Source organism: Centruroides sculpturatus, unplaced genomic scaffold, assembly GCF_000671375.1.
Source record: "Centruroides sculpturatus isolate CEXI.00-Female unplaced genomic scaffold, Cexi_2.0 scaffold329, whole genome shotgun sequence".
NCBI lineage: Eukaryota > Metazoa > Arthropoda > Arachnida > Scorpiones > Buthidae > Centruroides > Centruroides sculpturatus.
In genome coordinates this window covers 288,926-316,099 of record NW_019384479.1, presented here as the reverse complement: position 1 = coordinate 316,099, position 27,174 = coordinate 288,926, and the positions used below count along the sequence as shown (strand labels likewise).

The following is a 27,174-nucleotide window of genomic DNA, read 5'->3' as shown; positions in this document are numbered from 1 at the left end:
AAGGACAAATTAAAATGGTTAAACTGTCGTTTTCTTCAATATTGGCACAAGAACAGTGTGCTTATTTATCACAACGGCTACATTTAGTCCAACTCTCTTTAGATACAGAGTATAGTTTAACACTTTACAATAGAGGCATTCTGTGTCATTTGTCTTTTGTTTCTTGTTAGGCCTATCCTTGCTGAAGGGGACTTTTTGTCGTCTCTGCAGCAATAAAGTCTGCATCCAAAAATACTTCTGGATTCATAGGCCATATTCATGGTCAACCTGGGGCTAGATAGGTACCCCATCTTGCCCCCAATGTACTTTTTATATTGACTGCAAACACAGGTAAACTTCATTTCAAAACTAAACAATTACAGTCTTAAAGGTTACTTCGAATACCATAATATCTTCATCTGAAAGGTAATGTAAAAGTTCACAATGATACTTACTCTGTAGAAACTTTTAGCAGGCATAAAATTAGATGAGGTATTGTTGAAACATGAAAAACGTATCTTACTTCCAAACAAAGAGAGCGATTTGGACGTTCTCTCGCTCGATGATCCCTTTCGAGGTAGACATTTAGTTCCCCAAATAGCAGCTAGATAAAAGCGCATTAACCACAAATAAACAGACGTCCCCGTCTTACCCCATGACCCCATCTTGCACCACCTTCTCCTAATTATTTTTACTGTTTTAATGTATTTTAATTTTCAAGACAGTTTCTTTTGTCTATGTAAATATTTCTGGAAGTCAACAGTAGTCTTTTTTAATAATCCAAAAGATTATTTACACTCAATTTATATTATTTTCATCTATTATTACATAGGGAAAGATGTGTATTTAAAAGCATGCATCATCTCCTTTAAAAACTAAATATATTCTTTATAATTTCCTTCATAGATATGAATGTGTTTAGTTAATTTAAATTATTAAAGTGTAGATAAATAAAATTTATCAGCTAAGTTATATAGTCTGTTAACTATTTAAATTACAGCTACTTATTTAAGCTATTCAGTTGAAGGAACATTATTTGCATCTATTTAAAATAAAGTTTTGTTAATATATTACCTACATTATTTTAAATTAATCAAAATATAATCTAAATAATGCCCTAGAAACGTTGAAAATAAATAAAATATATATATTTTTTTATCTATGTAAATATGTGTTAAAAATTTCCACATTTATGTATTTTAATACATGTTTTAATATTTATTATTAATAACTTTTTAAAGTGTTATTTAAATAAATTTATATGAAAATTTTATTTATGGTAAATTTCTAAGAAGATCCTTTTATTGAATAAATGCATCAAGAAGTAGTTTAATTCTATATTATCTGTAATATTTAATTTAAAAAATAAAAAATAAATAATATCGATTTATATTGTTGTAATGTATTTAAATATTCAAATAGTTAATATTAAAATAAATATTTAATATTTAATACATTGTAACTAGGCTATGGTATTTATGTGTAGATCAGTTACACCTTAGTGGCATGTTATCCTATGAGCAAAAAGGGAAATTTCCTAGGGCCCCCACCAACAGGGGCCCTCAAAGTAATCTTTCCTCGAAGAGAAATGCTTGAAGTCAACACAGTAGTAGATTCAAATTTGTTTTGACCCCACGAAGTCACTACTAGACTTTTATATAATTTTTCCCTCCCAAAATACTCCCTTTATACATTCAAAATGCACTACGACATTTTATTTCTTGATTTTTCAATAAAATTAAGTATTATCTAGACCATAAAATAAGATCATTTACAGTCGATCCCTCCTACAACGCGGATTCGTATATTGCGGAGAAAAAATTGCGACCGTATTCGTATAAAGACGCTAAAAGAGACTCGTAAAATGCGGTAAAACGTCATCGCCGACTCGTGTCGCGACAGGATTGGTCGAATCTGGACCAATAGTGGACAAGCAGCCGAACTACTTACACGCTACGGAGAGTTTAGGCGGGTAAGTTGAGTTTACTAGCGTCTGTACAGTATATAGGCCTAAATTAGGTACTGTAAGTCTAATACAGTACTGTAAATTTATACATTTCTTGTGAAAAAAACATTTATTTAACAGCCATAAAAATTATTTCTATTAATTTCTATTAAAATTAGTTGAACTTTGGACACATCGTCCAAAGTTCAACTAATTTTTCGCAGAAAAATAACTTATCAGAAAACGCTTACTCCGTTTGGTGCGCTGCTCCGCGACGAAAACAAGCTTAAGCAATGGCGTCGTCGAGCTGTGCACACTCGGTAAGTAATCCTACAATTTTTTTGTTTATAGCATAGTTTATATGGATTATTCCCAAAAATTTATACGTGTTTTGGAAATGTTGAGTCAAATTAGTCTAGAATCGATTAATTTTATGGAAGAAAACGTTTCAAACAGCCGTAATCCATAAACTGCACACGTGCCGGGCTGTGATTGGCTCATATATTTAAGGATTCCTACAACGCGAAATTATTATAAAATGGAACGTATCTACCGCGTTATAGGGGTGGTCGACTGTATTTTATTTAAAAAAAGAAAATAAAACAAATTATCCAATTTTTCGATAGTAAATTTAAATATAATTTAAACACGGATTTACAATCTCTAAATTAAATCGAATTTCTAACAGTATTAACATTGATATTAATAGGAATATTTTAAATGCAAAAATCTCGATCTTAAGTGAGGATTTAAACACATTTCTCTCTTAATCGTACGTGTTTAGATTTTTAATTTCGTTCGATATTATAAATATTTTTTAAAATTCGTCTCTTACCAAACGGGTTTGGAATTTTAAATCTATTTTTCAAGAATTAATAATCCACTATATTTTTTTTTTTTTTTNTATTGTGTGAAGTTCTCTTTTAAAATCTGATTCTGTCCAATTACTTTATAATTTTCAGTATTAAGAATTATTAAAAGAAAATTGAAAGCTATACAACAAAAGAATATTTGAATTTCTTTTATTAAAACTTATAAATTCATTTATTTAACTTATTTTATTTAAACAATAACGTTATTTAAATCTAATAAACTATTAAATATTTAATAATATATTAAAAATCTTAAATATTTGTTTTAAACTACTTCATATATAATAAAATTAAATAAAAAAATTTTAAAATGGTTTTAAAAAATATTTTTTATACGAGAATTTACATTTTTTATAAACATTATTGTATTAATTTCAGGTAAAATAACATCATTCTTCTTTGGAAAAATTATATTATATAAGTTTTGAAAATATTATCTTAATGGCTTTATATAAGATCATTTTTCTTTCTTTCTCAGAAATTTCAATTAAATGATGAATGATTTTTAAAAGAATGACATCAATAGTATAAAAGATTTATTATCAATATCTTTATTGTCATTTTTATAGAGCTACTTAAAGCTGATTGTGGAAATCACTTTTATCAGATTCTGAGTAAAATATATATATATATATTTTTTTTTTCAATAGAAAATATGAGAGAATAATGTATGTTTTTTTTTCTAACCAAAATAATATAATACTAAAAAGAACGAGTAAAGATTTATTCATCAACCGAAGAAAAATTGTAAACACCTGCTCAAGAATAAAAAATTGTCAAGCAAAAATTTTGTTGTTTTGTAAGAAGAATGAAGTACAATTGCCCCGAAAAAGGCAGTTTATCCCTTTGATCTTGGAAAGGTCATTTGTCAATTGATAATGAACGAAATAGAAATAAATAGGATCCAGGAATTCAATCAAGAAATTCTCTTTTATCAATCGATAAATAAAATAAAGAATAATAAAATAATAAAAAAATTATATAAGTATAATCTATATCATTTAGAATTTTCATTAAAAAAAAATTAGTAAAATTTCAAATTAAAACTTGAGATGCTATTAATAGGGGATAAGAAAAGAAATATTTACAAGTCGACCCCCTATAACACTGTTGATTTTTCCGTTTTATATGAATTCCATGTTGTACGAGTCACTTGAATTTTACAAATACGTGAGCCGTTCACAGCCCGACACACGTATCTGTAAAATCTAAGAGACTCGTACAACATGGAATTCATATAAAACGGAAAAATCAACAGTGTTATAGGGGGTCGACTGTATTTTAATGTTAATATAAGTGTAATAATTAGTATTTAAAAATTAACTCTGAAATAATAATAATATGAAATAATCTTCATTTTTAACAGTACAGTTAACAAAATCTTTATTTATTCTACTATTAAAAGCCAATAGGTTGAATATATGATGTGAAAACGTAAGATATTCAATAAAATTGGCAATTAAAAAAATTTTTATTTAACTTTTATGGGTTTTTTTTTCTTTCCTATAAATTTAAGAAAAATACAAATTTTAAGGAGAATATTTATGTTAAAACTCGCAATTAGCACAGTTTAATTTATGCGAAGAGAAATCTTTATATATTCTTCAGATTAGTTGTTTAAATATAGCTGGAGGCGTTTCTATATTACTTGTGGTTTTTAGTAGATAAAAGGAACAAAGAACGACATAACTGGATAATGAAGTGTTGGAATTAAACACGAAATTTATGCATCTAATATTGTCGACAATGGATTCCTTATTCTCCTTTATTAATTCGATTTTTTGCCAGAGAAACTTCGTGACAAGTATGTGTAGCTGAGTGACATATAAGAGGCAGTTTCTCTTAAAAATTGAAATGTAATAGCACTAACGTTTAAGTTTTAAACTGGTAAATAACCTCACATCATCCTAAAAATAGCAAAGGATAATACCATCGACGGTTATAAAATTCAAACAATTGAATTTAAAAGTCTATTTTACAGATGTTATTTACAACTAATTAAATCTAATAAAAAACAAGAAAATAATATGAAAAACCTTAAGATGTTTCTTAATTCTAGTGCTATCTAGCGATAATTATATATGAAATCAATTATATTTTTAACACTTTAATGAAACTAAACACATAAACGTACACGTTCTCGGTGTTAAGAGCGATACACAACGTATGATTATCTATGTATATTAATGCTTGAATTTACTAAGAATTTATAATTTTAAATTAAAAACACTTACCTAACCCCTTGAGCTCCCTGGAAGAGAAGGAATACCCACACCACCCAGAGGAGGTGCCGATATCTCTGGGTCGCCATGGTGTTCAATTAGGTGACGAAGCAGTCTACCGGTGTCTGTTCGCACCTACAAAATAGAAAAATATATATGTATTTTAAATGATAATTTCGAAAATAATATATATATTCTTGTAAATAATTTAGATTCTTTTCAATAAAAAATACAGTACGTAGCGTTAATTAACACAACGTTTTTTGAAGGCAAATATATATATATATATATATATTTAATCTCCACAGTAAATTCCTAATCGTTAGACGTAATTACAGACTTTTAAATGGAAGGCAAAAGATAATTATAAATAATAAATTAAAAAAAAAAACATATTCCAAATATATATATAATGTTATCTGTAAAATAAAGAGGAAATTTCTAATCAGCTTTCGCTTTGTGCATCTTTCTCTTGGTAAAAATAACTAGAATTCGGTTATGAAATAATTTTGGTAAACCGATCCGCATCCCGTCCAATCTATTCATCTGTTCTCTTCGTACAACAAAGGGGAAGGAAGAGGGATGAAAATGTTAATTAATTTTTTCCCTCCCCATTAATCCGACCACATTTGAACTGGATTAGATACTTTCGTGGGGTTCAAATGACGAGTTGATTGCTGACATAAAGGTCTCAGACCTGTACAGTAATTAACCCTGCGACCCGACAGGGCGGCTGACATCCAGGGGAAGAATCTTCTTTCCTTACTATTTCACACATTTATCATCAAAACATATATGTTTATTAATATATACTGCATAAAAGAGACAGAGAATAATCTTAGCTTTACGAAAATATTTCAATTTAATTAGTAATTACCAGAAAAATTCTATTTAAATACTGATTCTGTAATTAAAATTCTTCTTATGATAAATTTTTAAAATGAAAGGGTGGGTGATATCTAGAAATGATTAAATATTCAATAAGGAGACTTTAAAAAAAAAATTTTCTATGAATAAATGTGTTAAAATAGATTATTTCCGGTTTATTTCATTATCTATTGATTCCCATTTTGAACTTCCGCAATTTATCTTATTCGTTTTTATTTATTTAACTCTGTAATAACATATTAATCTATCTTATATTGACAAAGTATTACAAATAAACTATTATTTTTATTGTAAATATTACACTTAATAATTTTTATTTTCTAATATTACTTTTTTTCTAAATATTTATTCTTGTTTATATCAAATAAACACATATTACATCATGACTCTTTAACCTTCAAATGCATTTAATGGCATAACATAATACAATATTTTAACTTATGTAATACTGTAAAATTGTTATAAAATTATAATGGATAATATTAAAATCACAAAGTTATTTACTTAAATAATATAGTTTTAAAGTATAATAATATTTTATCATTATTTTCTATTCAGAATATACATTTAGGTTATATCATAAACTTCCATTCGCTTAGCTGAGTTTTCCTTCAAAATTTTATAACTTCTTACGTCCATTTTCTTAATTCTTCCTCTAATCTTTGTGTGTTCTTTCATCCTTTTTTTATATTCTCTGATAATTTTTACAGCATTCTAAATCGAAACGTACAATTCTATACAATAATTAAAGCTAGAAAAATGTTAAGAACTTTCGTATCATCGCTATTTATTATTATTATTATTATTGTTTTATAATTTTTCTCTAAAGAATTTTAATGACTAAGATGCCATACAAAATCTAAAATTAGTTTTCAAAGACACGTTTCAATAATAATTCGAAAGTAAACAGCATAATTATATCGGTTCATCAAATACTACTGTATATCTGAGAAAGATACATTGTTAATTATATTTAAAATCACGTATACGAGTCGAGTTCTTAATAAACTCTAATCTGTGCACATCCTAAATTCAAATTTACATATATCTATAGGTATATATATATAAATACATAAATGGTTAAGTTTCGTAGTAAACGAAGTCGATTTATTCTTGTCAAATGTAGCATATATTTTTATATTTTATAACCTAAATAAATTTAGATAAACTTTTGTAATATTTTCAGTGTAGAAATTGCGATTCGTTTATGCCGTGATTAAAAAAAAAAACAAAAAAAATCCATTCATTTAACAATAAAGTAATTCTTTATCACGTGACACAATGAGAACAATGACAGGGGTTTCCTAGAGTTGCCTTTTACGGCATCCTGTCAACTCGGACCCCATTAAATCGTTGCTATGGCAACTATCGGATCCTCGGTACCGTTATCCGTGAGTCAATCGGGCCCCATTCCTAGCTTGAGTCACGTGATACATCGTCTTAATACAAGGTCCCTTGTATAATGAAGTTGTGAGATTGCAAGCAGAGAGATAGTGGTTCCTTTCTCCCAAGAGGCTAAAGGATACCAATGTTGGTGGATATGAGGCGACTTGCTTAAAGTGGCAACTCAATTCAGTGATTCTCTCTATTATATCGTGCCTCACCAATAAAGATTGGTTTTTTTTGTTAGTGAGTAGGATTACTGTAAGATTTATTCTGATCTCTAAATGACTGTTGGAATCAGATTTCTTTCTAGATATTCGATTATCTAGTTTGTCTAACAGAAGAAAAACTCATCTTAATGCCTTTATTCTTCATTTATATTTTTCTTATTAAGCCACACACACGATTATTTTATCACTTCTTAATCCTATTTTTAATCTATTCTATTTGTTTTTCATTGTTTCTAAAACATAACTTTATATTCTATCATCGTTATATAATTATTATCACTTTAATTTTATTTATTTTATAATTATCAAATAAGTTTTTAGTAAGCTTTTCCTCACATCTAAGTTTGTCAACGTTTTATCTTGGATGAAAGTGGGGAAATACGACGACTGTTTCAGATAATTTTATTTAAATTTATAAATAAAAAGGAATTTTAAAATAAATTTTAAAAATTTAGCAAGTTAAAAGAAAAAAAAAAAGCTTGAAAATATATCACTTGAGTGACAACGACTACCGCGAGATAGTCTTCAGGGATGCTTTACATAATTCACTATCCATTGAATGCTCGCATTGAATCCCCTGTACATCAGACTTATCGGCATAACTAGGTAGTAGTGCAATAAAGACGTCTTTACAGGCGAGAGGCTGCTATGGTCGTCACTTAGCGAAAAGCAGGCGTAAACAGACGTATGACGGGGAGAAGAGCTGAAGCATCAGTCACGGGCAAATTAATGGTTACTGACGTACGGTCTCAAGAGTTGGATCGACCGCTGTTGGTGGGATTGTAACTCCTCTCCCTCTGGGAGTTTTATACAGCTTGACTGTGCATCTGTCAGAGAAATGTCTATGTTTGAGGTTGAGATTCTATTGGTGATTGCAATCTCCTTGTTTTGACGACTCTATCTTTAATTCCAGCTTTATTTTTAAAATGTTACTTTTTTCGTATCACTTTATTTCCACGTTACATTATTGTCTTTCTATTATTACGATAAGCTTTGAAAGTGAAAGAAGAAAACTAAATCTGAATTTGAAAAGAAAATTATTATTATTAAACAATCTTTTTAATATATATTTTTTAAAATAAAATAAGCTATTAAAGTATTGACCAAATTAATTTTTATATGAAAGTGAGGAAATTCTTTGAATTTCATCGCTTGCATATAATCTGTGTAACAGATTATTAATCGAATTAAAATGTCTTAAAAATTATAAACAAGTTTACATTAAAATTAAGGATTAAATCTGACGGAGAAATACACTTTTACTATTCTGAAATACAAAGAAAACCGACCTTTCTTTGTAGTCTGTTTTGATCACCGAAATTTTTTTAAAAAATTCCCTTTAAAACAATACAAACTTTTTATAATTTAAAACAGTTTAAATGTTAAAAATTTTGTATAGAAAACGTGTTTAATTCAAAATTTTACAAGGCTAAATCAATGCTACATATTCATTCGATGATAAAGTTACATTTTTTTTAGGAAAAAATTTTATTTCTAAAATTTAATAATATTTCTTCGTTTTGCGCTTCTCTCTTCTTCTTTTATATCAAGAATCTTTTAATAAAAAAATCTTTGATTAAATATTAAATATTACGTCATGCCCGCAACTAAAAATATATTGAACTCTGACAATTTTGTCAGACTTCAATATACCATGAGTCAGTCTGTTTGTGATAAAGCTTTATTAGACATTCTTTAATAATATATCACTACTAAATCCTTTATAATTAGTTTTAATATCTGTAAAAGATCATCGTAAAAGCATCTATAATGTATTAATTATTTTATACTTTTAAAATTTAATACTAAAAAGAACTTTTCAGCTAAGGAGTGTCTTAATTTGTAAATATAAAAAAAATATTGTTTAATTAACATATTTTTTTTCAGTATAATGACTATTATAAATATATTTATTATAATAAAATTAAAAGTGTTAAAAAGCTTGATTTAATATTAAATTATCAATCTATTTTACATAAATTAAATGCATATTTTATGTTTATTCAACAAGTTAAATGAGTATTTTGGCTGTAATATTTTTAATACCCAGTCGACCCCCTATAACACTGTTGATTTTTCCGTTTTATATGAATTCCATGTTGTACGAGTCACTTAGATTTTATAAATACGCGAGCTGTTCACAGTCCGGCACACGTATTTGTAAAATCTAAGTGACTCGTACAACATGGAATTCATATAAAATGGAAAAATCAACAGTGTTATAGGGAGGTCGACTGTAATTCATTTTAAGTTTATCTAGCGTGTTATAGGAAGACTACTCTGTTACATCATTAATTTTTTCTTTAATTGAAAAGATTAAGTGAAAATTTAAAAGAGAATTTGTTAAATAAGCCCAATTTCTATTAACAAATTACTAGTTTTTCTTTGTCAAGGAGAAAAAAAGAATTTATCTTCTCACTCAAACAACTAAATTCAAAAACGCTTTAAAATAAAATACTGTCTATCTATTTCAAAATAAATAAGAGGGAAGAACAACAATTACATTTGCTTGCCGAACAGTAGCTTGTTTCCTAATTAAACCAAGAGATCTTCAGGTCTGATGGCTAGTAGTGATTAACGGAAATTGTTGCTGTCATCGGACTTCCTCGATTCACCTTTAGCTTTTCTTTTACCACAGCTAAAAGACATTGTCATCTCTCAGTTCATTCGATATGAAAACTCCCTTAAGTCCTCCCCAGCTAAGCCATGAAGTAAGTCTAATTCCCGTGATGTGTGGGTGTGTTAAGAATTCTTTGACTTGAATTATGTTTGATATAGATAAATATCTTCAAATAGGCCGACTTATAAAAGATGCACAACACTCGTATAATATACCTCACTTCGCTATTGAAAGGAATTATTTATTATGTCGAAACTTTCAGGATTAATCCATTTTCAAGATGATCAAGATCTGTTCGGTCTATAATGTACCACAATTCTACGCCACTCGAATAGAATCGGAAACTCTAAGATATTCTAAATCCTTCTTTATTGTTGGAAGATTCGGGAACTTCAAAATATAGCAATATTACAGGATTCACAGAATATATAAGTAACTATTCAGTTAAAGATTCTTAGAATATAATCAGGAAACTATTAGAAAACCAATTAAAATCCTTCATCTATTTCATCTTGCAGAGTATACAAAGTGAAGGAAGCTCAAGTTAAATTAAAATATTTTAATTTTAACTGATAATACGGGACTAATATTGATTGCAAAACGTTACAAATGGATGGCAAGTGATGAATAGAAAAGATATTTTCACTTCCCGCGGAAAATGTAGTCAAATAGAACGATCTTTGGTTAGAAACAGGACAGATCTCCTAATCGATTTTGTAAGGTCTTTTCATCACTGGTGATCTTCACTGATGTTTGGACAAACCAGAAATTTTTCCGTTGCTATAGTAACGTATAGTACTCAGCATCCCTCGGACAGGTAGCTATAGCAACAAGAGGAAAAAGGTCGCCTTGTTAGAATAAAGGAGAAGGTTTGTAGAAAAGACATGGTAGCTTCTATCCTGTTCGACGAGAAATGACTATAAATATTTAGTAGAAATAAACGAAAAATTTTCAACTTGTCCTTCGTTTGATACAACTGTCAAATTAAAAATATGATAAAAAATCTTTCTAAAATATTGAAGAGTTTTAAAAGATAAGAAAAAAAAATCGAGCAGCTCGTAAAAACGTAAAGATGATAAATTACTCGGTTAAGAAAGAATGAATTTTTATTGTGTAGATAATGATGAAGCAGATAAGATTCTATATTAAAGAGTGAAGAAGAAATATTTGTTGTTTTAATAATACAGAATGGATAGAATACTGTTATATATCATTATCAACTGGAAACATTAGAAAATAAAGATGAGGTATGAAGTGAGAGTTAGAGACAGAATAAGTAATAACTTATGTTATCAGAATGATATACGCAAGTGCAACAAGATGGAGATGGTTTTAAAATAAAACTAATGAGTACGTTATACGTATAAATAAAATTAAAACATATTTTACGATATATATTTACTATAAATAATCTCTATTGGAATATATGTGATTGGACATTATGGAGAGAGAGCAATAGCTTATAACTCGCTGCTACAACATCTAAAAGTGGTAACTTATATATGAGGAAACTATAAATCTCTAAAAAATAGTTGCCTGTGGGCATCTTCAAAGAAACATGGCTGTAAATTTACCAATAATAGATAGTGAGTTTACGAGTATGGAATCATTCCTTTTATCTAGAAACGCTTCTTCACCTTCTCCATCACTATATCTCGCTGACAGCCATTCGACATTATATTATTTTTAATAAGTTAAATCTTCTGAAAGATCCAAATAATAAATTTATTGACGAATGATGACTCTATAAATATTAACCTTTAGAAGTTATTTTGAATATGAAATAANCTATGTAATACGATGTTAATATTACTACATTAAATATTTGTTTGCGAATTCAATTGAGTTGTTATAAGTTTATCTTTGTACGAAGCACGTTATTAAATGATAAGAATAACTTATGGATAGATTTTATGCACTTTTAATTATTACAGGCAAGTTTGTTTCGTTTATTTAATGAAGAAAATTAGTTGTTGTCTTTGATTTTAATTAAAGAATAATGTAGTTTCTATCATAATTTTCTATAATTGGAACCATGGAATTTCTTCTTTCTCCATTCAATAATAACAGGATCTTCTATAAAGATGTTTACAGTCTCGCTGGTTTGCTTTTACTCATAACTTACATCACTTTAATCAGATAATAATCATACAATATTGCGACTAAGTTATGATATATTTTCATAAATATTAATTTTACAACATGATCAGACTAACGAAAGATATATTAATATGTGCAGCTTATAAATGTGTAAATCAATGATCTGTTTGAAGAGTTTTTTTTTAAAAAAAACCTTTTCTTTCTCAAAACATTTAATTATAAAATTTTACTACTACCTGAAAAATTTTAAGTGGTGTCTACGAGCGAAGCAACAGAATTAAATCCAAAATTAAAGACAGTAGAGGGGGGGGAAGTTAACGCTTTTGTTGAATGAGCCAAGAGAGAAGAGGGAAGAGCTCGTCTACACAGCAGCCGAGTGGAACATAAAAGGGATGACTCAAATTTTCATTATTGGTGACGTAAAAAGCAGCCTTTCCGGTGAAGAACTTCATCTAAACGATCTATTTTGTCATTTTTCTCCTTCATCTTATAGAAACCGAACCTCCTCTGGGTGAAAATGAGGAAACTAACCGGTGATACATTTTTATATAAGTGGCAAATCTCATAAAAATCATTTCCTGGTGAACTTGTACGTGACCTGCTGATCCTAATATGTCGTTTCTATAAAAAGCAAACTTATTCCCATTACGGTTATACGGACACGAGTTATAATTGGATGCCATATTGCTAATGATTCTTCTATTGATCTGTCACTTCCGCTAGCCTTGAACGGTATGTATATATATATATATATATATATATATTTTCTGACTTAAACAAATAATTTCCGGGAGTACTTTATTCGAGAAGTGGAAAAAAATATATATATTACGGATAAACAACTTAAAGTGGGATCCTTCAAATTATTTCACCACTTAAAAACGGATCGATTTAAAAGTTGCATATTCGTATTATTTTTACGAAGCTTCTTAAGTATTAAATTTATTACTCGATATAATAGAGGGATGTTGTGTGTGTGTGTGTGTGTGTGTGTGTGTGTGTGTTTTTTCCTTAAATTTTCACGTTTGTAATACAAAAGAGACGAGCATAATTTTCTAGTTAACAACGCTCTTTTGCTTCTAATCAATTTTCGGTACACAGATGGTACACGTTAACCTTAAAATGTCTGCGAATGCTTACGAGAGGCACTCATTAATAATTTGACACTAATTCCGTATGATTTTGTTCAAGTCCAAACTGTCACGTATTTCGTCAGGTAGGCATGCAAAGGTGTCATCCGTCTCCACCTTTCCACTCGTAATTTCGTGATGTCGCTATGGCAACGTCTCAATGTGTCCGAGATGAGATGCGCAGAATAGAAAACAAGAGAGCTCCTTAGTCTACAATAGATAAACCGAAAAGGGAGATGCGTTTCTTGAATGTCAGAACTTAACACTTCAAATGACATCTTTCGACTAACCCACTCGAAACTCGAAACTTTTACCAACTTTCCTATCTTCGTTTTTTTTTTCTCCTCCCCCCACTCGATTCTATTTAAGTTATTAACGTAAATCTATTGACTTATTAACTACGTTTAGATTACTTAGTTTATACAATGCTCCAGTGTGGTTCTAATGGACTGTAATGTTGTAGATAGTATATATTATCTATACTCCAGTGTGGAGAATGTTCACTTTATCTCCTAAGTAGGTCGCAATTGAAAGAGGTGGGAAGTAATCATGTGGCTTTTATCGACGATTGCACAACACTCCCGCACCTAGAAATCTGCTCTTTTTCTCATTTTTCTTCTTCTTTCATGCAAATCTCTTCCGCGATGTTGGTATGGAGAAGATCGAGGAGAGTAAAACAAAAATTATGAATTTTAAAATATATGTTCTCGATCTCAAACTAGTAGTGTCTTGTTCCTGTACATCATACTTTTCCTCATAACAACGGAGTCGTGCCGGTCATCTATTTAATACCATTAAGGAGAACATTTTTGAATTGAAATCAAGTGATGTTTGTATATAGTTAATTGAGGTTTTCTATCTCTACATACATCTGTCTAACATTATCTCAATATTAAAGAAGGGCGAACAGACATACAGTAGTCTACAATTTTTTAAAATTGCAGTTTAATTATATGGATCTGATAATTTTGTTATTGTTAAGTAACGTTTTTAATATTTTAATTCGATTTAAATATTTTAGCAATGGAACTTCGGTTTGAAAACAATTCAATAAGGTCGAAAGAATTGGAATGTCGTACCAATTAACCACGAAAAAAAGACACAGAAATGGAGAAAGTATACAAAAATGCATCATTGACCAACTGTAGAAAATGTTGCAAAAGAAATGATCGTTGTGAAACAATATTGGAAATCACTTAAACTACTGTGTTGACTGGAAGTTGTAACAGCTGGCCACTGGGAAATTGATGTGACAACTGCTTGCAGGCCTCGGGAAGAGAAAAGTTGGAGACAAGACCCGATGCTGCTTACTGCTTGAAATTCAATCAATGTTATGTTTCGCCTTTTATCTTGTAGAGGCCGATCTATGTTCTTAACCGGCAGCTTCGTATTTAATTAACTAACTGAGATGTTGGCAACGAGGGAAGAATAACATTTGGCAATATTTACATAACCGACGAATGTATACATCTCTTTACTGGCGAGTTCTTGGTTAAATCAACATTTAGTCGATTTAGTATACATAATACATAATTTGGAAGCAACTGTTATAAATTAAAGTGCGGATGAATTACTGGAATAGAAGGCGAATTTCGGAGGCGGTATTGTTTGTGGGTTTACTCAATGAGAATTATACACGATATAATTATGTCTCGGTTGAGAAATTATCAAAGTACAACGTTGGGCTTAACTATAATTTGATATCTTTGCGTGATTTCTTTCCTTTCATATAAATCCCTTCCCCGATTGTATCGATATTCTAAAATCACACTAACTTTAGTTTGGTTATTCCAAAATTTACACAACAACTAACGTATCAACGAATTTAAAGTAGACATTTACTGATAATGACGTTAAAAAAGCGAAAAATCTTTNATAAAGTTACCATTTTTTTTAGGAAAAAATTTTATTTCTAAAATTTAATAATATTTCTTCGTTTTGCGCTTCTCTCTTCTTCTTTTATATCAAGAATCTTTTAATAAAAAAATCTTTGATTAAATATTAAATATTACGTCATGCCCGCAACTAAAAATATATTGAACTCTGACAATTTTGTCAGACTTCAATATACCATGAGTCAGTCTGTTTGTGATAAAGCTTTATTAGACATTCTTTAATAATATATCACTACTAAATCCTTTATAATTAGTTTTAATATCTGTAAAAGATCATCGTAAAAGCATCTATAATGTATTAATTATTTTATACTTTTAAAATTTAATACTAAAAAGAACTTTTCAGCTAAGGAGTGTCTTAATTTGTAAATATAAAAAAAATATTGTTTAATTAACATATTTTTTTTCAGTTGACTCTTTAACCTTCAAATGCATTTAATGGCATAACATAATACAATATTTTAACTTATGTAATACTGTAAAATTGTTATAAAATTATAATGGATAATATTAAAATCACAAAGTTATTTACTTAAATAATATAGTTTTAAAGTATAATAATATTTTATCATTATTTTCTATTCAGAATATACATTTAGGTTATATCATAAACTTCCATTCGCTTAGCTGAGTTTTCCTTCAAAATTTTATAACTTCTTACATCCATTTTCTTAATTCTTCCTCTAATCTTTGTGTGTTCTTTCATCCTTTTTTTATATTCTCTGATAATTTTTACAGCATTCTAAATCGAAACGTACAATTCTATACAATAATTAAAGCTAGAAAAATGTTAAGAACTTTCGTATCATCGCTATTTATTATTATTATTATTATTGTTTTATAATTTTTCTCTAAAGAATTTTAATGACTAAGATGCCATACAAAATCTAAAATTAGTTTTCAAAGACACGTTTCAATAATAATTCGAAAGTAAACAGCATAATTATATCGGTTCATCAAATACTACTGTATATCTGAGAAAGATACATTGTTAATTATATTTAAAATCACGTATACGAGTCGAGTTCTTAATAAACTCTAATCTGTGCACATCCTAAATTCAAATTTACATATATCTATAGGTATATATATATAAATACATATATATATATATCTTAAACAATAACGTCAGAGATTGAAATTATACTTAAGATTTATTTACATATAAAGTAATGATAGGAAGTAAGGATGGAAGAATAATATTTAAAGAATTACCCGCAAATAGAGGAAATAATTTGGCAGAGTAAAGAGAAGATGGCGCCAAGCGAAAACTGATTGACTCAATTACAAGCTGCGAGTTGACGATGATAGATGGACAGCGCCCTAAAGGCTTTCCATCCAACGACTTAATGAAGAAGGGTCGCCATCTCTACACTTTTAGATAATGTCGCGGATTTCATCACCGGGACAATCAGTGCTTATCGAGTGAGGGGATTTTTGTCTTCTTTCACCTTCATTACTTTGCCTTTCGATGATTTAATTTAATAGATCCAAGACAAACGTCCAGACTTATAAAGTAATTAATTGAGTGTTAAAACACGTCGTGGATATCAAGATGACAACTGTACTGAAAAAAATTATATGCGGTTTAATTGTTTTCTTCAAGTTTTTCTGCTACCAACATCTACGGACACGCTTAGTGTCGTGTTATATCATCGTGAGGCCCAGGCGTATTTGAATTAGGAGGTATACAGTTTTGTCTTCAGACGTTTTTTTCTTCGGGGGAATGTTTTTTTGGGTAAACATTTTCTTATAAAAGAATGGTTTGGGGCCCCGTGTTGGGGCCCCAGGCAATTGCTCTTTTTGTCCATAGGATAATGCACCACTGGAGATGTTTTATGGATATAGAAATGTATTAAGTTCATGGTCTAACGAAATCTGTAAACAAACTGTATTTTCATTTACTTTAATGCAATAATAATTTTTTATTAATGAAATTTTTTACTTTATAATATACGTAAAAGCGGCATAGTATTACATTACAAAATTATAGCTATTATTTTAAAAATTTATTAAGTTTAAATAAGCTTTAAATCATTTCCTTGAGCGAAATGATCCTCTTATTCAGATTAAACACTTACTTCTTTGTAGTATCATAATTTACCTCCTAAAATATTTTTTTAAATTATCGCAAATTTTGATTAAGGAGCAATTCAGCGTGTTTGGATGAGAATATTTCAAAGCATCCTATGCCCAGAGATATCGCAGATCCTTAGGGAGGTCTGCAGAATGATTCCAGCTGCGTTCACAGCATGTTCTTTGTCACTTATCCAGATCTCTGACAAAACTGTTATTTAAACTAAGCATCTGTCTTCGTTAAAATACTCTTCACTTTCTGCAAATGACGATCACAACTGTTATTATTCATTCCATTAACAATAACATTCCCCGATTAATCATTCAGGTAATTTCTGCTGATTTGCAACTTTCAAAACAGTCTTTCGGACATTATTCTTCACGAAAACAGAACTAATTTATACCATAAAGCGGTTCACTATTTTTTTTTTTTTTATTATGATTTACAAAGGTTTGCGCTATTCTTTATTAATTGTCAGGGCAAAACTCTATGAAATATTAGTGTCACGTTAGTCATTAATATTTCTTTCAAATTTGCTATCCTTGGATAAATATTGATGCGCTTATTATGGAAATTAGAAAAATTAAATCGTATTAATTGTTTGCTGTTTATGCTGCTGAGAATAATGCTTCTGCGAAAGCTTTTATATAATAATATCATAAAATTTAAATGCTTTATATGATTTGTAGGAACTTTTTGCAGTGGAAAGAATTACATACTCAGTTGAATAAACAGCAAATATAATTATGCAAAAGCTTTAGAGTAGGGGTGTCCAACCTTTTTGTTCCTCTGGGCCACATTGGAAGAAGTCATGCCGTTTTGGGCCACAAGTATATATAATATATTTGCGATCTAATCCTTAAATATACTAGTATATTTAAAGATTAACGTGTCTAGATTATAGTAATAAGTATTGAAACTTTATTACGAAAAAAGGATATTTAAAAAAATTACTTGTACAGACACTTTCAATTTTTACTTAGAAATAGATAAATTCATTTATTATAAAGGAGACAAACAAAAATTTATTTGAAAAACATAAATATTTGTTTTATTTCGGTCTCTAATTAATAAAAAAAACGACGAAACACCATTTTAAAGTGCATTTTTATTCGACTATATATTTATAAATAATATGTAGCCCAGAAAGTAGCCAATGCGCCAAATGATAATTTTTACGCCAAACTAAAAAAAGGGTAGCCAAATCTTACAATGCTGGAGTTGGAACTCAAAGGATTATAGACACAAATTTGAGAAAAGGAGAGAAAGGCCAAAATATAAAGAGTAGTGAGGAAGGTTGGAAAATTAAGGGTCAATATTTGCATAACAAAAGGTCTATTTAACCTTTCTCACTACTTTTTATCTTTTGGTCTTTCTCTCCTTTTCTTAAACTTGGGTCTATAATCCTTTGAGTCAAAACTCCAACTTTATATAGTATTCCTTCGTCATTCACACATCTCCAAGTATTTGAAAATATTTCCTTTTCACTCAAAAATAAAATATGTATAAAAGTTTACGGCTTTGTGAAACTTCTTTTTTGAGTTTATGCAATTGAAATAAAAAAATAAATAAAATAAAACAATTTGTCGGTTTTGTTTACACGTTTATTGGGCCGCGGGTTGGACACCCCTGCTTTAGAGGGTGCTTCTAGGAAAGTTTTGCATAACACACACACACACAAAAAAAGCATTTAGCAAGTAATCAACATCCAAGATAACAGAAAGTGTTTAAGAAGCCAAAATTTTCGAAAAAATCGAAACAAAACAGGTGCCTAAAAACGTATCTAAAACTGCATACAAAACGTGACGATTTCCTTTTAAAGTATTCGCTCGAAAAATCAACTTTTCAAACGGATACTTTAAATTTAAATTGATATGAATAATTTATAATGAAGAATCTTTAAAAGATAAATAAACGAGAAAATCCATAATAAATACCTTCAAACAATTATAAATAACTTTTAATGTAGTCGATATCACTTGTTATAAATACCTTGTCTTAGGTAAGAGTAATAAGTTTCTGGTATAATTTTAATCTCCATCGGATACATGTTATCGAGCAAAGAAGGAGAAGAAGAAGAAGAAGAAGAAGGGAAAAAAATCCTCAAAGCAATTGGTAAACTAGATTCCGATAGTGAGTACTTTAACGTATCCAACGTGTATCCGCCATTAGTCTCCCGCAGTGCACTCTGTCGGAGAAAATCTACATTTTGTATGTGTGCCGCTCATATTCATTAATTCCAGTCAGAGGTAGGTAGTAGTGTGGCAGCCATTAACCCTATGCTCGCCGGTTTAATGAGTAATGTCGGCTATAGATGCGAGTCGTCAGCTGTGCCACTCACCAATGGCTGATTTTAATGGGGAGGATATCATTCATTAGACCCCCTTCGAGACAGACATTGAAAGCTTTTTATGCACAGATATATTTTTTTGTATCGATAGCTAATGGAAATCTGCACTTATTAAAAGAAATTTTTAAAGCTTCTACTTATTAAATGCGGTTTTTGGTGAATTTTGAACTTATCTCTCTCTCTCTCTCTCTCTTTCATTTTTGATAATAAGCGGCTCCCAGGAAAAACTTTGTTTATTTTTAAATTGGTTTTTGAAATAATCGTATATATATATTTCTAATGACTAATAAATTGTGATGTGTATATAAGCCTATACCTTCATAGAAAGAGGGGCAAATGTAAAAAGCTATTAAGACCTTTAATAATAATGGATCTGACAGTTCACATAAAAGAAAATGAAGATAATATAAAGGAAAATTAATACATTTTGAAAAATTCATATAAAGTATAGAAAATAACTGAATAAAATTCGAAAAGGTCTCTAACTTATCTAACGTTGATCATTCAAAAAATGAGAAATTTTTAACATCTTATTGTATTGTCGAAATCTCATTTCATGTTAATAATTTTCAAATCTCATCAATTCTTTTTTTGTTAATCCCACTTTAAATTGTCGTGTATCAATTTTAAGAAGAAAAGGAAGATGTAACGAAAGAGATTGCTTATAGCAACTTACTGAAAGAAAACGAAATTCACCATCAAGAATATTTACTTGTTAAACCAATTTCGTATAAGAATTTATATAATAATTTTTAAATAAATTTATTTTTTATACATTAGGAAAAAAGATATATATATATATTTTTATGCATAAATTAAATTACAAATAAGTAATACGAAATAGTAATAATAATAGTAAACATCTGTGTTTCTCAGATTCACAACTGTACACTTAATNTCGCTCATTTAATTTGAATATTACTTAGGAAAAACCACACACCTGTCGTGCGGTTTTAAGTTTCTAGCATAAAATCAATTTGTAAGCAACTATTATGTAATTTAGGTTTAATGGGACACTAGGACAATCCACCAAGGAGGTGCTTTCGGGGAGGATTTTCTATGGGAAATAAATTGGCCCTATTTAGCTGTTACAAACGTGAAGAAAACTCGAAAAATTCAACGTGACCCGCGATTTTTACTTTCCCAACTCTGTTATATATAACAGAGGGAAAGTATGACGATCGGTCAGAAAATGACCCCCAAGATTTTTACGTTTTTGGACTTAGGACACCTTTAAAATGTCGAAAAATGCAAAAAAATTTGGGGGTAATTTCTGTATGTATGGATGTTAGTGTGTGTATGTGTATGTGTGTGTGGGGGCAGCAGTTTGTTCCACTGTTTGAAGCTTAACAACTCCTGTGCTTTTTGTCGAAAATTTCTGAATTTTTGCAGGGAGGTTTGTGTATTAGGGTGATAGATGCTATTAAATTTTGGTGATTAAAGATCAAAGGAGTGAGGAGATAACGGGAGTCGTGTGTATCTGGTCTCTTCTATTTGCTTATTATATATATAAATTATTATTTAAGATTAATTTTATAATTGCTTCCAAGAAATGTATTTTCGCCCCAGGAATCAAAAACAGGCTGTAAAATATAATTTACAAAATATTTCCGCATCTAAAAATACATTAAACAAGTTTTAGCTTGATGTTGGCAATGAAATGACAGTCATAAAAATAAAAAAAAATTAAGAATTTGGGCAAGTTCCAATATTTTATAATTCTCCTTTAATTAATGTTACGAACTGTGAATTGTCATGCGATTTTACAGCTTTAGGAATTATGAATGATGTTTATTTGCAGTAGCGTAAGCAGAACCGATATTAAGGGGCCCCGAATTAAAACCTGCACCCTAAAGCTCATACACTGGGAGGTGCCCCTGCTGCACCCATCTCGTAGGTCCTGGTTGTGGGTAAAGAGTAAAATCTTATTCTTTAGATATTTTAAATACGTGTATAAATATACACGTATTTGTTCTTATACGTGTGTATAAGAGTTTTTTCGCATTCAAATCTTCCTGTACTTAATTTGATTCCTTCTTAATTAATTTATTTACAAAGATAAAGGGCCTGCGCCCCTCCCTGGTTACGCTACTATTTATGCTGAATAATTATACTAATAATATAATTCACTTATTTGCTATTCATATTAGGTGCATTAAAGTTTTAACGATGGCAGAATGCCACGTAGCCTATGCCAAATAAGGAATACGAAATAATAAAAGATACAAAATAATAATATTAATGAACACCAAACATCTGTGTTTCTCAGATTCACAACTGTATATCTACTTCTTCACCCCCTGTATAAGATATTAGAGAAAATTTTCGGAGTCAGGATACATTAAAAAAACGATTTATAATATAAATATAAGCCAAAATTTATTATACATTATTGTAATTTTATAATATTTATCCTTAACAATTAGATAAAGTAATCTGGTTTGATGTAATGTTGTAAAAAGCCAAAATAAAACAATTATTTAGACATTAAAAAAAAAATAATTTTGTATAAAATAACTGGTCCTCTTTTTGCTTAAAATTTGATTATTTATTATTTAAAAATTAAAAAAACAATCTGTATAAATTGTTTATAACTTGATTGATTTTTCTCCTGTTATCATTATCTGTAGTCACGTGGTGAAAGATAATTTTGCTTTCTCTTTCTCTCTGGATAGAACGATTTAATCAGTGTCAGAGAGCAACAAATCCTGTGCTTCATCATTTATCATAACAGAGATTTTTGTCTGAAAACCTATCGATTGTCAACTAAGAGGATATTAAACTTGCAAAGAACATCCAAAATTAATAAATATTTGCTACGTGAAAAATTTTGATATAAATTTAATTTCATTTTTTTTTATTCCAATTTTAATATTTTGTTTTATCGATTACTTCATAATTTTACGGATTTACAGAATACATTTATAAATGTTTTAAAGTTACTTCGAAATAACAATTAAATAAATACTAATTAATGTAATTTTTATGGAAAATATTACGTAAAATTTATAATTTTTATTCAAATTTTTAAGTATAAAATTGGATAAATTTCAACAGAATTTATAATAACTAAAAATAAATAATTACAATCATAATTATTTCCAAAAGGAGATATATAAACAAGAAGTACAGTACAAATTATATCAAAAGTATAAGGAAAATTATAATTTGCTTAACGGGATTTTGATTAAGTTGCAAACTAAAATTAATTCACAGGTTGACCGAACAATGATTATGCTTAATTTTGACAAAATTAAATGATTTAGAAACGATTTAACTAATATATAGCATAAAAGTCCCAGATAATGGTAGTGATCTAGTAATGATTGCGACTAATATCACTGGGTACCACTCATTCTGGTGAAAGGACTGGTAATTAAAGTGAAGTCAGGATATAATCAAATTCCTGCATAGACTTATAAATACAAAATATAAAACTATAACACACGAAATCTTTAATTTTTTTTTAAATTTAATTTAGATAATTCTTAAATAATCTAGCTTAATGTTTAAATTTAAAATGAGAGCTTAATGCTTTATTGTTTATGATAATAAGTTTTAACTGGAGTTTAAAATCTCGAACTTTATTAATTAATATCATATAATCCTTAGATTTAATAATATTAAACTTTAGTCTATAACTTTAATATTATTCCTCAATTTAAACAATTCTAAAATTTGATTAAAAGTCTGTTGTTAACATACAAAGTAAAATAAGAGAAATTTCTAATTTAATTATTTGTACTAAAAATTAGAAAATAATAATAATAATAATAGTAATTGAAGTTAGTATATAATGATAAAGAAAGATCACGTCATAATACTAGTAACTTTATCGAAGTTGTGTCCACGTAACAGAAAATAAATGGAGAAAACTNATCAAGAATCCAATAATAACTAAAAATAAATAATTACAATCATAATTATTTCCAAAAGGAGATATATAAACAAGAAGTACAGTACAAATTATATCAAAAGTATAAGGAAAATTATAATTTGCTTAACGGGATTTTGATTAAGTTGCAAACTAAAATTAATTCACAGGTTGACCGAACAATGATTATGCTTAATTTTGACAAAATTAAATGATTTAGAAACGATTTAACTAATATATAGCATAAAAGTCCCAGATAATGGTAGTGATCTAGTAATGATTGCGACTAATATCACTGGGTACCACTCATTCTGGTGAAAGGACTGGTAATTAAAGTGAAGTCAGGATATAATCAAATTCCTGCATAGACTTATAAATACAAAATATAAAACTATAACACACGAAATCTTTAATTTTTTTTTAAATTTAATTTAGATAATTCTTAAATAATCTAGCTTAATGTTTAAATTTAAAATGAGAGCTTAATGCTTTATTGTTTATGATAATAAGTTTTAACTGGAGTTTAAAATCTCGAACTTTATTAATTAATATCATATAATCCTTAGATTTAATAATATTAAACTTTAGTCTATAACTTTAATATTATTCCTCAATTTAAACAATTCTAAAATTTGATTAAAAGTCTGTTGTTAATATACAAAGTAAAATAAGAGAAATTTCTAATTTAATTATTTGTACTAAAAATTAGAAAATAATAATAATAATAATAGTAATTGAAGTTAGTATATAATGATAAAGAAAGATCACGTCATAATACTAGTAACTTTATCGAAGTTGTGTCCACGTAACAGAAAATAAATGGAGAAAACTCTTAAATATAGAACATATAATGCAGTTAAAACTATCTATTTGATGAATCGAAGCAATCTTAAAACAAAACCATCTCCTTGATAAACAACCGGTAATTTTGTTCAACGTGTCTCGTCCATTTCGCTAACAATTCCCTATTCTGTTTGACATTTAAAGTGTCGTACTGGGACATTTTCGATTTCTAGCGATTAATGAATTGCGATTCTTTGGAATTTCCATTAAATTTCCTTGTCACTATAACACACTAGGAATTAATAGTTTCTACCTTTAAATCCCCTAATTAATTCTATAATTAATTAATTTAATCCCTCTTAAATAAAACAAATCTTGTCTCTTCGTGTATTAATAAATATTCAACTTCATTATAATCGTTCTTAAAATTCTTACTTCATCGATTCGAAGAGTTCTTTATCCAATCAATAATTCTTTTTTAAAAAATAATAAATATATATATATATATATATATATAATTGGGATTAATATTAAAACACTCGTAAATACTAATTAATATTTGTTTTAAATCTTTGTATAGAAAAAAACAAATTTTTTCTTTAAAATTCGTCACAATATCGTTTTAACCAATCTTTTTAATTTTAAAAATCACATGTCTTACTATCCAGACCGGAAATTCGTATATAGTTAACCCCAATCTTTTCATATCCGGTCTCGATTTAATTCCGTTCTCGAGATTAAAGAAGGACGTTCGGACAGACGAACAGACGAACGAAATATAAATCTACGATCCGAAAATTGCAACCCGATAATTTAAAGATATTTTGTAAAAAATTATTATATTTATTATTATGTAATTTTTATTTAATATATTTAAATAATGTATGGAGTGTGTCCTGTCTTAAATATATGAAAACAAGGAAAAAAATCTTTTTAAGTAGCTTTTATCATACAAAATTTTTGTAAGAGTAAAGCAACAAATTCGAATTAAATAGAGAAAGTTTAGGAATGACGAGTGCTGCGAACGTGATTCGTCTAATGACACCTGATGCATCGTGATTAATGTATCGAGATAGACTCTTTCATTGATTTGTTAATTACCTAACTTATACTTTTCCAATTTCTAACATATACTCTCTATATATTTAACTCTGCAATTTAAACATTAAATTCCTTTACATAAACTTGTCTACTCGTGAGTTATATTTAGTTCAATCATTTGCATTCTTAATAAACACTTTAACCGGTGTAATTTCTTCATTTTAAACTATTAAGTAAAGGATATAGTTATTTTATCTTTCAATTTAGAGAAAATTTTTTTAAAAAAATCTCGAAATAAATAATAAAACAAAAATTATATAGAAATTTCTTTTATTTATAATATTAAACAATGAATAAACTCGAAAATTAAGGTTGCTACAGCTGAAAGAACAATAGCAAATGTTATGGCTCAGTAAATTAAAAATTTAGTGTAATTTTTAATAGAATATAAACGTAAAATTAAGTAGAAAATAAATCTATAAACGTTTCTGTAGAGTTCTTTGTTCCCAATGTGTGTGTGTGGTACGTGTACTGTACCTCAAGGGGGGAACACAGGGTCGTAGCAATTTTCGGCTATGTACAGTACAAGAAAAAAATACTATAGTTAATGAATTATTTCGTATGAATTCTTCTACTCGAGTTGTGATTAAGTGCTTCAATTTGGGTAGTTTACAAAAGGATACTCGGTACTTATGAAAATTTAAGGCCTACACGAATGTTAAAACTTTAGGAACCACTGCTCTAGATCACTGTAAGAAAAAAAAAAACGGTAGGCTTACATTAAATTTATCATCTTATCGCTAATCGGGGCAAGATGAAGAATAGTTTTTCCCAGAATTTCGTGTTGAAATGACAAATAAATTTACTAAATCTGTTGTAAATTGAGAAATTCTCGTCTAGCCATTCCATGCAGATTACAGTAATTAACTTATATGTTAATTATATTAATCATATTTAGGTTATTTATTTCAGAATTAATTTAATGTTAATTTATATTTATTTAATTGGAAAAATTGTATAATATAAATAAATTTACGTAGTTTAAATTTAAATCAACAACCAAATAATTTTTAAAACGTTATATAATATAAAATTAGTCATACTTATTGTCTAAATTTATTCTTCATCATATTCTACGTATGTCTAACTTAAAATATTGATTGACGTTACTATAAAAACTAAATATATAGTAATATTTTCTGTAGCCGGAACAGTGAATGTAAAATAGCCATAAAAATCGGTTTACGAATAAAAGTTGAGATATTGTTTACGTTGTGATTTCTTATTTCTTTCAGTAAAAAAAAAATAATAAAGGAAGTGTAGCTTTTAATAACTATAAAAGATTTTAGAAAACTTTCTAAATAAAAATTTCACGTATATAAAAATATCGTCAACACCAAATTTTAAAATTGATTCAAAAATACCAAAACTTAAAGTTGATCTCTCACTTTTTTTCTGAATTTAGCATCATTATGACAATGGTGAGTTAATACTACTATCAAAAAATCTTTGTAGTTTATTACCTTATACCTGTACACAAACACTAATTGCTTTATATATATAAACATTACTCCACGTTATAATTTCCAAATCTCTAATGGTAAGTATCTGTTACTAAGATAGTATGTTCCTTAGAATATATTTAACTGTTGTCGTATATCTATTGCACCGTGTTACAATGCTCTTCATCTGACAACTACTTATTATCCGAGCTCTCAATTATCGCAACAATATCATCCTCGCATAACGCTTTACTCGCATCTTCTCATTATACCATACACCCAA

The 27,174-nt window shown here is 28.4% G+C and overlaps 1 protein-coding gene across 4 annotated transcripts in view; it reads right to left on the bottom strand.

The window, feature by feature from the left end:
- The window catches only part of LOC111621405 (glutamate-gated chloride channel-like), a 133,903-nt gene that overhangs the window by 52,688 nt on the left and 54,041 nt on the right, over positions 1-27,174 (bottom strand). For all 4 annotated transcript variants that reach the window (XM_023363521.1, XM_023363519.1, XM_023363522.1 and 1 more), the window contains exon 2: positions 5,031-5,153. In XM_023363521.1, coding sequence (XP_023219289.1) covers positions 5,031-5,107 — 77 coding nt within the window. In that variant the 5' untranslated portion in view covers positions 5,108-5,153. The remainder of the gene's footprint in view (positions 1-5,030; positions 5,154-27,174) is intronic.